General features: G+C 30.7%; 1 protein-coding gene across 1 annotated transcript in view; it reads left to right on the top strand.

Annotated features, from left to right (window-relative positions):
• Nucleotides 1-12,834, top strand: part of DGKH (diacylglycerol kinase eta) — a 220,383-nt gene that overhangs the window by 206,518 nt on the left and 1,031 nt on the right. Inside the window, exon 31 of the mRNA XM_051983870.1 lies at nt 3,397-3,608. Coding sequence (XP_051839830.1) covers nt 3,397-3,486 — 90 coding nt within the window. The 3' untranslated portion in view covers nt 3,487-3,608. The remainder of the gene's footprint in view (nt 1-3,396; nt 3,609-12,834) is intronic.

Here is a 12,834-nt window from a genome sequence, read left to right as displayed (position 1 = left end):
AGATTCACTAGATGCCATTTAAATACTTTCCAACTTTCAAAAATCAGTAATTCTAATTGTTATAAAGACTCTTTAAATAAAGGAAAATTTTAAAAAGCATTATAATTTCAGCATCTATACACATTATAAGTTTTTAAGAATATGATAATATCTAACATCTATAGAGCACTTTGCATACATGATATTATTCTTCACATCTCTATAACAATAATATAATGGTGTGTCCTTGTAGACTCATAGAGAGAAGTCTGTATCAATTTTGGCTATAATGGTTTCTATAAGCTCACTTCACAAGAACAGGAAATAGTTTAAATAATCCTGTCTTAAATGATACAGTGCTGAGAAATGTTTTTGAAGCCTTCTATTTTGAGATTCATTTGGCACTATCTAGTGGAGATTAAGTATCATTTATACTTCTTAAGTGCTTAGGTTCCTATTAGATTTGGGGACTGAATGGTTGGAAAATATGCAGTCTAAATGTAACCTAACAATCCCAAGGACAGTCAGTTCTTTAGTTTAACAGAACTTTTGAAAGCTATTTGTTTTATTTTCGACAGAAAATCAGCTTAAGAGTTCTTGGAAATAAAGTGCTAATCAGTAGCTAATACATATCTATTAAAATCATACTAACATTTTATTTCTTTCTTGAGGATGATAAACTAACTTTAAGGAAGAGGAAAATTGTAAAGTTCACAATGCCGTCTTCCAGAATGTAGTTAATCCAACTGATTAAAGTACTAGAAGTATTATTTTCTAAGTGTAATAGTGATAAGGTAGGTAAACATTAACTATCAAATTGTACTATCTAGGTAGCTGTCAACAGTATAATGAATTTTGAAGTATAACTAAGTGTTGAGGCTTTTTCTGGGTTTAATATTAACATTTGTGCTCTGGGAGTTTTCTCACTGAAGGGTATAAAAATCTGGTGAGCAGCATTGTAAGCCTGCTCTTGCCACACAGTATTGATAGTTACTTCTATCAATAAAAATGAGTTCATTAGGTTAAGACCATTTGAGCAAAGAGGAAAGCAATGGTGCTGGACCTATAGTTGTCTTGCTTTAAGGACATACCTCTAGTAAGTAAATGAATGAATGAATTAATGAATAAACAAACAAATGAATGAATGAAAAGAGAAATAAAGAAGGAAGCTGTAGTCTAGAGGTAAGGACAGTGTGAGAAGTTTGATTACTGGTACACATAGTTCAAAAGGTCCACTGAGGGAAGGTCAAATTATAATGCACTCCAACTATAACAAAAAAAATTCAGTAATTGGTCTGTGCAATTCTTATTGAGAAAACTCAGTTACCACACAGTACTTTATATACCCACACAGTGTATAAAAGGTAAACGTATTATGAAAAAGAAAATAATGTTATTTCATCAATATGGGGAGCTTCTGATATGGTAATCATCAGATTACCTGTCTTTGAATTAGTATATAAATCCAAAAGAGTTAATTTATACTCTGAGAAGTGAGATAGCTTTTCTGAGGGTCACTCAACTATAGGATTTGAATCCAGGGTTTTTCTGAGTTTAAGTCTAACACTCACTCCATTAGTACATGCAACATGCCACCTCTGAAGAAAACAACATTTCTGTGGATAGTTGCAAAGCAAACATTTAAAAAAATTTTTGATGGGTCAATTGCATATTAAAAAAGTTTTATAGGAACTGATCTGTAATCTCTCTCAGGCTTGAAAATAGTTGTAGGTATATGAAAATGAAATTTTTTGGGGGAATTATTCAGCAGTATCTCTATTGTAATATTTATATTAATAAGATTCATGATTTTTATGGGTTTGTTGATGCTTTTTAAAAAAATATGGCTATAAGATAAATGTTATCACATTTAAGGAGTTTTAAAGAATGGATAAGGCCAAGATTGGGTAGAAATTTGGAATATTCTTGTATTCATTCTGTTTGGACATATGACTTTGCATTTCCTTTTAACCTTCCATTGCTTTGCATGTTGCCTGAAGCCACTAGTTTATAAGTCATTTCAATGACTTTCTAATTTGCTAAGAAGTTGTCTAATTTTAAGTATTAACAAAATGTTTGGAATTATTTCTTACAAAGAAGTACTGTAATTTAGAAGATTGAATATGGTTAATTCAAGAGATAAAAATTAAGATGAAAAAGCCATGTTTATATGGTTTTTTGCATATATGTATATATATTCATACATATATATACATATATAATATATATGTATATATATTTAGATAGATAGATGATAAGCAGATTGATAGAAAGATAGTGTTGAGGGCTTCTGTATAATTTTACAGGAGTCCACTGAGGGAAATTAAAATACTTTGGACCCTATAGCAAAGAAATTTAGGTAAGCAATTAGCCAATATAACTTTTATTGAGAAAACTTAGCTCATCATACCACAAAGCAATATATAAGGATTAACCCAGCATAAAAAGTATCTCAAGACGACTTAAATCAATCATTGTTGATTGATTGGCTAAATCCAGTATAATAGGTTTTCACACTCTCAAAGAGAAAACATGGTTTCATTAACATGGGGAGCTCCTGGTGTGGTAGTATTTTAGCTAAGGGAAAATTATGACTATTTTGGATCAGTACGAATCACACATTTATGCAAGTTCAACATTGATATCTGATATTTAAAAATGAGATATATAAGGAGTTTGAGGGAATAGTCAAAAGTCCAGCATTCAAAGCACTTCCCTAGGATAATCAGGGATACTTATTTACATTCTATAGTTCTGATATAACAATCAAACTTATTTTTGCATAAAATTAAAGATTACAGTAATAATAATTTCTTCATGAACATTTTACGAACAAACATTCCTAACCTAGAGTGATAAAAATTGACATTTGCTTTCATACTGTTTTCCCTCACTTTTGAAGTATGGAACTTGAGCTTCTGCAAAAATGTATGGTGCTATAGATGCATCAAAACCAGCAATGTACATCATTCCCTCATAGACATCCCTGTGTTTAGAAGAAAGAAATTATATCATGTCTGGAATCTTGAAGACTTACCAACAGTGTTTTCAAAGAATTAATTGTGAGGCCTCTGTAGGTACTTTCTTCAGAGGACATGGTCACAGGTTGGTGATTTCACAGTGAGTTAGATAAAAAATTCATTTTGTAAATGCCTTTTCTTGCTTCTTGCTAATTCCACATTCAGAACTATTGAACATCAAACTCAGTGGATTCAGTGTTGTTCCAATCTTGTTGTTTAGGTTGAATGTTTCATTGTAAGTTTTCCCCTAAAAATAAACTCTCTTCTCTCTTCTCTCTCTCTCTCTCTCTCTCTCTCTCTCTCTCTCTCTCTCTCTCTCTCTCTCTCTCTCTCTTTCTCTCTCTCCCTCTCTCTCACTCTTTCTTTTTCTCTTTTTTTTTTTTTTTTTTTTTTGTAGGATCTGGGGATAACGAAAGTGGGTCATATGAAGCGAATTCTTCAGGGAATTAAAGAGCTAGGAAAGAGCACTCTGCTGTCTGAGGTGTAATCCTACTGGTGCTAATTCTTGAAAGAGGGAAGATTATTAGTAAATGCAAAATTATTGGAGGCAGTTTGCTCTCCTCGTAGTTTACTGTGTGGATAAAAAAAGCACTAATGCACCCCAAATAGGTGGGTTTATTTATGTTGTGGATGAGAAGGTGGGTTGGAGGTATGAAAAAAGATTTTGTGCCAAAAAAAAAAAAATAGTACATTTTGGGAGGCCATTTTCTTATTTTGTGGACCTGGCATGTTCAATGTGCCTCAATACTGAGGAAAATCTAAGAGCACAGTAAGCTACAGTGTGTGAAAGATGAAATTGTGAAGTGGAGAATTTCCTTAATCCTGGCCTAATGTGGCTTTCCTACAATGAAACAACATATCATTATGTGGAGACAGGTTTCATTTTGGCTGATCTGAGGCAGAACTTCTTCCTTGGAATCTCTATTCAGAGTAATGAGATTTAAGTCTTACATTTTGTATGTGAGATTGATAATGCCTCGAGAGACCGGCATTCAGTGGTCAAGGAAATACAGTTAACTCCACAAATACTGGGGGTACAAACTACAGTGCACGATGTTCCTGCCTGAACTGACTTTTTTTGTTGCATGACACATCTAATACTTTTAACACTTGAACAACCTCAATATTAGTTTTTAAAAGATTTAATTTATTACTCCCCAAATATATTTTTTGTTGTTTTTTTCTATTGTTTAGTGTTTTATTTTACCTAAACATCCTGTGGTTAAGAACTTGTACATGTGAATACATTGTGTTTGTGCCATATTCAAAATCAATGTACATTTAATGTAAGCTAGTTTTCTTTCAGTAAATCATGTGCAGTAGGTATATCAGTAAAGAAATGTCTCTCATCTTACCTATTGTATCAAAAAACTAATACCTGGCTCTCCAAATGAAAAGTCCTATCAAAAAGTTCTCATTGTTCATTTAAACTAAAAAATTATTTCCTGTACCATCTAGGATGTATAACATATCTTTGGTATATTTATCATACACATTTCTTGTAAAAATATTTTTTCAGAGATTTAAAAAATATTTAGCTATGGTATTTGTAATCATCTTCTATGTGACACAAGCAGATAGGGTATTAGCCCGGTGCTATTTCCATATTGTACCATGGGGCTACCTAATAAATGTCAAAGAAAAGCAACAATTTAACCCCGATATAATCTTGAGGTACCATTTTATTGACTTTCTTAACATTTGTTTGCCAAATACATACACAAAATAATTCATACAAAAGCAACTAAAATGAAATTTCTTTAAAAGTAAAGACTGGTTAAGTTTTTGATACTTTATCCTTACTTGTGCATATTGTGGTTGATGAAATCATGAAACTCCAATTCAGTAGATTCCTTCATCATTCTCTGAGTGTCTATTAAAAAAAAAAAAAGTCCATTGGGTTCCTGGCTAGCAGACTGTTCTATTATATCACATATCTGTACTTAATTGTTTCATTTCTAATTTATGAATATATCTTAATTTCTGCCAAAATATTTGTTTACCGTGTTAAAAAGAAGGAATCGTGAGAGGTAATTGAAAGAAGGAATTTTAAGTCTAAAAGCTAAAATTGATTTTTAGGCATGGTTTGATCTTACCTAATGTGCATTATATGATTCCACAATGACACATGCAAACAAAACTCTTTGCTCCAACCCCATTCCTACTCTTACCCTTCTTTATGATCTAAGCACTTTCCTGTTAGTTTGCAAAATAAAAGAGGTGGAACCAAAACTTCACAACTCTTACATCAGAGGTGCCTCTCATGCTAAACCAAAAAGAGAGAAAGAGAAAGTTACCTTGGAAAATAAGAAGTCTGAGCTACATTGAGCAAAACTAAATAAAAAAGCTAAGTAAAATAAAAATAAAATTTAGCTTTTAAGAAAAGGAAGATTTTCAAGCTCTTATATGTTAAGCAATGCACAAATAACTTAGTGTTTTAAAAAATAAATTATTGTTAAATTGTGCTTGACATTGACCCCTTTAATTTTAGGTGGTATATATGATATCTCTATGTGATCTCTATTTTTAACCAGTAAAATCTCATTTACTTATAACTTCAAAATTAGAACTAAGATTTGTGCTGCAATTGTCTTTTAGAAGACTCATTCCCCCAAAGCAACTTTGATGTTAGTGATTTAATTTTAAAATAAAATTGGAGCACTACTTCTTGTCCATGTGCAAAACTGCTTCAGCCCAATTCAATACACGAACAGCCCAGCTTCTCTGGGCTCCCATAAGCTTGATTAGGGGAGCCAGCTTCCTTTGGCTAGTAAGGTGCAGAAAAAGAAAGCAAAGCCTTTATAGTTTATAGGTAGGGTATGAAAGTAGGTTTGTAGAGTGAAGGGGAAGATGTTTGCTCTCTGATTTATACCATGACTTGGACACAAAAAGCTTATTTCCCCTAACAGAGCTGGTTGAATTACCATCACTGCCACGGTGGGCCCAAACTTCCTCTGATACCCTCACCCCCATCCCTTCAAGTGCTTAAGGATGCAACAGAAGGAAATGTGAAGCTCTGCCTTTGGCCAACTTTTACAAAATGGGAGGCTGGTTTCCATTTGTTCTTTTGGACTAAAAGAGAGCAAAGTAGCTCCTAGGCAAAATTTTAAAATAATTTTTTCATTCAATGTATGTTTTTCCAATGAAATATTCATATAGGAATGAATCTTTTTGGCAACAAAAGTCCCATAGTAACTTTTTTGCTTTTGATTTAAACATTCTTATGTTTGGCTTTACATTACATTTGAGAATACAAAGCAGGGTTAATTGTGCGTTGAAAAGTTGGAAAGTTTAAAGTGGTAGCAATTAAAGTCACATTTTGCATGTAAACCCTTCAAAGAAAGAAATAATGAACAAAACAAGGATATTTTGTTTTGTAGTGTGCTGTTTTAATTTTGTAAAGTAGTACTTCATAAATTAATGGTACCTTGAAAGAGTACTCTGAAAGTTAACTCACTGCTTCCCTAATTTCAGTCACATAATTTCATATATGATATATTTTATTGTCTATTATTTAATCAGGTATCTTTCCAAAATCCACTTAGTTTAAGAAATGCTTTACTTATTAGTATTTATGTATAGATTGTTATTTGCTAAAAAACATTGCCAAAGATGCACTAGCCATTTTAGTGCCTAAGTGGAACTACTTTAGGCTGTTTTAATTATGTGTTGGTTCAGGAAAACAATTATAATGCATACTGTGACTTAATTCTATTTGATATTAATTCTACACATGATTTCAAATCATATTCAGAACAATTTCTTATTGAGAAGTCAGTGTTTTAAACTTTCATACTATATAGATGTGAATTCACTACAGGATGTAGCTAATTAATTATGCACTGAAAAAATCTCTCAACCTAATAAATGCTTCTGTCTCCTCTCCCTAAATATCTTGCCTATGCACCTTGAAAATGCATGGAGAATAAAGTTATAATTTAGACAATGGTTATGCAAGTAGAAGTATAAATAGATAAGGATAAAGTAGCCCTGAAGTTTTCCCAAATACAAAGACATTGTATAATGAATGAAGGATGGTCCAAACAGCTCTCAGAATTTAGACATTCCTACTCCTCATTCTGCTAGTGATATGTAAATGTCTGTGTGTGTGTGGGGGGGGGGGGGGGGAAGGAGGGCATGTTTATAATGGGGAAGAATTATGGGTGGGGTGAGGGTATGAGTGAAAGAGTATAAAATTTAATTGAATTGTTTTTAGGAATTCTTATTGATTTTTCTTCTCTCTGTACAGTATTTTTAATTGTGCTTTCCCCCTTTTTCTAGTAATCAATTCATCTATCAACCTCTTTATAGGATGGTACTAGCTACCTTTGAATTATAAGAAGTTTTCTTAAAGAAATACTCTAAATTTGAAGAAAACCCAGAATTATTATTATTTGAGCATAAGAGAACATTACATTGGTTTTCACCTTATCACTGTTATTCTTGTTCTTGCTTTATTACTTTTCCTCCAAACTAATTTTTGGGAGTAGAAAAAAATATATAAAATACAATATTTCGCATTATTTAAGAGGCAAAAGGCAGCTGTGCTTTAATGGTTTGTTTGTCATATATTCCATTCTTTAGGGGAAAAGAACTCCTATATAGTCACTTCTAATGCATCAAAGTCCAATTCAGTATCAATTTCAAGTGTAAACACTATCTTATTCAATAGAAAACAAGAACTTTATTCTATTCACATGTTTAACATGCTCTATTTACTTATATTTATATGGTGAATTGAATTTTTAAAAATTACCTTTCAAAGTCTCGTTGAAAAAAAGCGAAATTAAAAACAAGCCATAATGTTAAGATTGTTCTCCCTATCCAAACACATTTTTAAATATTGTTTTTCTAAGTTATAAAAGGTGTGTGTGTGTTCTATGTAAAACATGGTAAATTATCTATTTGAAATTGCATTTCAGAGTAAATTAATGAAATCTAGAGGAAGGTAGTACTAATTCTACTATTCATTAAAATACATGAGTTTGATACTCTGTAAAATAAAATATGACATGTAAGCTAATAAGGACATAGAATATATTTTGTTTGTGATCTTTAATGTTTGATTGCACTATTAATGTTTACCACTGTTTATTCATATCTATATCCGTACCTCTAAGTATTAAACTTATGAATAGCTAATTTTTTTTACAGTTCTGGTAACTGGTAATTAGTGATATAGAAGGTTTTGATAAGTGTAACAGTTACAGTTTTATGAAAGAGATATTGTATATTAAGATAATAAATTGGAGTAATATATTTATCCTGTACCTAGGAAAATACATGATAATTCCAAATTGTCAAGTTATAAATTGGTTATCTGTCCTGTTTCAGAAGTGAGTTTGAAGTCTCACTTTCACATTATATAGTGTATTTATACAACAGGCTTTTCCTTTTACTGATTTTGGGTTTTTTTCCTAATGAGTGTTTTGCTATGATTTTTATATCAGATATTATCATGCTGCTCATTCAAACTGCAAAGATTTATTCTGTTTTGCAGTAATTTTAAGCAGATAAAATATTTGAGTAACAAATAGCTTTATATATTTGGTTAATTTTGGGGCAAAATTTTAAATTTTAATATTCTGTTTTTGAAAAGGGAAAAAAAGAGGAAATATTGACATCAATAGTAGTGATGATAGACTGCATTAACAAGATAATAATCAGTAGAAGGCTTTACCAGTTGTATAAATCAATGTATTTATCTCTATAAAAATATATAAACAAACTTGATCTTTTATACAAAAATGCATTTTCTAGTTCTTTTATACTGCTGTTGCTTACTTGTGAATAATGCTGTTAATTTGCTTACATACTTGAAGCACTCATTTCTGTCAAACAGAAGCCCATCTTGTTCCTTTCTGAAATCCCTTGTTACTGGAAAGATGACTTTCTTTCTTCTCACAGATACATGGATGGTTGAAGTTATTATACTGCAGGCAAATATCACTTGGGATGTTATTGCAGAATTACTGCATTTTTTAAAGTGTGGGAAAATGAAAAAAATGTAAATGAATTTCAAAAATTTAAGAATGCTGATGTTATATCCACATGTTCCAGGATGTTAATTTTTTCTTTATCACCCAAGCAAATTTTCTTCAAAACTAAATTTCTGCCTAATATTAATCGTCCATTTTTGTGGCTTGGGAGAATTAAATACTTGCACACCTAACATATATACAAATAAGCATTAAAAAAGTGTTTCAGAAAAAAAAAAAGTGTTTCAGTCTGCAGAATAGCATGAAGATCCACTTTGGAGTGTCATTCACAGAGTTATTCAAATTTGTGTTTGCAATTTCACTATCTGTATATGTATATATTTTATTTGCATTCTTTAGAAATCTAGGCAAGCCATTTTGTTTTCTCATCAATTATCAACAAACAATTATATAACTGGGTGTATACTTGTCTTTTTAATTATGTTGATACATGTTTTAAATGTGTTTTATATAAAAAATTTACAAGTTTTGAAAAACAAAATTTTAAACATTTTCAAAAATCACATCATACGACCAAAAAAACGTCTTCCAGGTTAGTATGAACTATGTTGTGTACCTAAATTTAGCTTTTTATTCTTAGAAACCCTAAAGCCAATTTATATCAGTTTGCTTTTATAAGGCAACTAACAGATTTTTATAAATTTCCAAACTCTTACAGAATATTAGGGATAATTTTAAACAAATAAAAGAGACTTAATCACATCATTTATTATCTATTAACATGTAAAGTGATGGATAGTGACAGCTCACTTACCAGCTATTATTATTAGACAAGATACTTTTGACACCAAGATCCAATAGAATATTGTTTGTTTTTTTTGAGGGTGCAGCTCACTACCAGTCTGGTTCTTACTGTAGTTAGCTTTCTTGCCTAGCCTTTTCTATTTCTGTACTTCTACCCTTTGTATTGACTTTCTCCTTAAGAGAAGACAGAAATCTGATTTTAAATTTGGAATACATTAGAAATATGATTTATGTGTCCCTAATGAAAATCTATTTACAATCGAGTAAGAAATGTAGAAATCAGAATAAAATTTTTTGGTGGTGGTTATGGGGTTGACCTAGAAGGCAAAATCATAGAAATCAGAATAAGCTTATTAAATCAAATAATCAATACCAATCAAATTACCAGCTAGTATGAAGTCATTATTGAATTATTACATAATGAAATGTTACCTACCACCATATGCTACCTGGGCGTTGCTTTAAAGGTCTCTTTACTCAAGGATTTGATGAAGTATGTTTGTGTTCTTTGTCATAAGAAAATTTGTCTTATGGAGTTGTGATTGGTATCAAAGAAAATACCCAGAATAGCAGATGTTAAAATATAAGAAAAACTGGATTAGAAATGATTGGTCAGGTATTTTCATATTTCTTTTTTTCTGACTACATTAGACTAATGGCAAGAATGATTAGTAGACTATACAACAAGAATATAAAATGGATGAAAGATTACGATTAAGTGGCCTATTATAAAATGAGAAGAAATTAAGGTCCTTAAGAAAACAAAAGTTAACTTTTTGAGTGGTTTCTCAACATACAGAATAGTGAGATTGAAAATTTTCAAAATTGTACATTTCTAAGGATCCTCCTCCTCCTAGCAAATGAGACAAAAATTCTATTGTTACTAGTTTAGGAAAGATGATGGAATAACAACAAAAATTATCTAGTCTCCAGAGAATTATAGTAATTGAACTGTATATAAAAAGAATTTCCCCTCCAGTCAAGAAACATAATAACCATTAATTGGAAACAAACTATAATATATAATAGTACTATTAATGGAGATTTGGGAATTTTTAATATTTTTTTAGTGCCAAATCAAAGTTCTTGCAGTGCCTATGTGTCATTGAGACTATTGCTGGGGTAGGGTGGGTCTTGACTATCTCAGGTTACATAAAATCTGTTACCATTTAGACACATACAGTTTAACAAAAATGGAAACATAAAATCCAGACAATACTGGTTTTGTATCTTTTCAAAAGATAAAATTTGGGAAGAACCTCAAATTTCATCTAAAAGTATTAATATACAGTCTTATTGTAGCTTTAAGCTATTAGAAGACCCTGTACGTGTGTGTGTGTGTGTGTGTGTGTGTGTGTGTGTGTGTGTATGTACATTTGTCACAGCTAAAAGCTAAACTGAACCTTATGTCCAAAGCAGGGAGAAAAACTTAAGTTCATGAACTATAGAATATCAAAGCTGAACAAAACTTTAAATAGCTTTTAGTTAAGGAATTTTTACCTTGGCAAGCTGGTGAAGTTTTATATATGGATCCCTTCTGAAAATGATGTTTTTAAATGCATAAAGTAAAATTCAAAGGAAAATAAAAGTTATCAAAAATAAAGATATAATTTTTTCCCATCAAAGTTCCTGGATCTCCTAAAATCAATCCTTATAGGTCCCTTAGAAAGAAGGGTAGAGTTAGGGGTCTGTGGACCTTAAGTTAAGAATTCCTAGAAAGATCTAATCTCTAATTTTAATATGAGGGAACTGAGATCCAGAAAGATTATATGATTTGCCTAGCACATGGTATAGAGTATGTCTTGATTGATTGATTTTCCAAGATCACAGTGTAATTCGTGAAAGAGCTGAAGCCAAAAATGAGGTCTTTTGATCTTAGGTTCAGCATTTCTTCCACTCAGGTGATGCTGAACAATTTTTGGTAAAAGATAGCAACTGATTACCAAAATGACAACTATTTTTTTTATCAGAAAATATTCGCAAAACTGAATTCCTAATTCAATATATAAGCCTATGAAACTCATAAGTATTTGTGAATTTGAAACATATAATTCCCTGACAGAAAACAGTTATTGTTATTTTTAAATTTTGGACATTGGTATTTGTCATATGTAATATGAATACACAGACATTTTACACATTTATCAGTTATTCAGAATGAACAATATTCTCAATGATTTTGCATACTGAAGAACAAAAGGAAACATTCAAGCAGAGCTTATTTTTAAGTAAAATGATCTAAACATTCTAAGTCTTTAAATTTTCTTAACACTTCTAGTTTATTATGACTTTTAATTATTATTGATGTCACAGTCTGGAGGCTTGGGAAGTTACAACATCACTTAAAGACTAAATCTGTTTCCTATTAAACAGTTTCCTTTTGAGATTTCTTTTTTGTCAGATGAGTTTATTACTAAAAAGATACTTAAAATTATATTTTAAAGAAGTGAATCTTGCAAAAAAATAAGGTATATTTTATTTAAATTAACATTTAATTCATAGTGAAAAGCACAATCCCCATCTTACCTCGTCCCCAGTAATTAGTGTGCATTACAAGAGACTCATTCCATCTTTAAGGTCAGATATTTTCATAGCTTGGCATCAAGAACATTTTAAACCATTTTTGGTTAGAAAAATGTAGTTTAATTGATTATTCCTCATAATTACAGATTTTACCGAGTGATCCAACTCATAGTTTTTACGTTTAAATATGAGTTAAAGGCAAAGTTCATTGCAGGAGATTGAATTTTCTACTTTACTATAGAAAACAAAACATATAACATGAAGTATTAATATATACCTATAGAAAGAACATATAGTCATATTTCCTGAATTATTTCAAAGATTTTTGAAGACATATATACCAATTTATAGATATATAAATTGCATATATCTACATATTTGCATTTCTAATCTACTTATTATGGAATGGAAAGTAATAACGTAACATTCAGATAAGGACACATAATTATCCTAACATAAAGTTTATAGTAAATATATTATCTTCAGATTCATGTGCATTAAATTATCTGAAATAAAGAATCATTCATGAATTTTAAGCAAAGCATCTTTGAGCACTGTCAGTTTGTTGG

This window comes from Antechinus flavipes, chromosome 3, assembly GCF_016432865.1.
Source record: "Antechinus flavipes isolate AdamAnt ecotype Samford, QLD, Australia chromosome 3, AdamAnt_v2, whole genome shotgun sequence".
Lineage (NCBI taxonomy): Eukaryota > Metazoa > Chordata > Mammalia > Dasyuromorphia > Dasyuridae > Antechinus > Antechinus flavipes.
The sequence above is the reverse complement of the archived record's forward strand: the minus strand, read 5'-3'. Positions and strand labels throughout refer to the sequence as shown.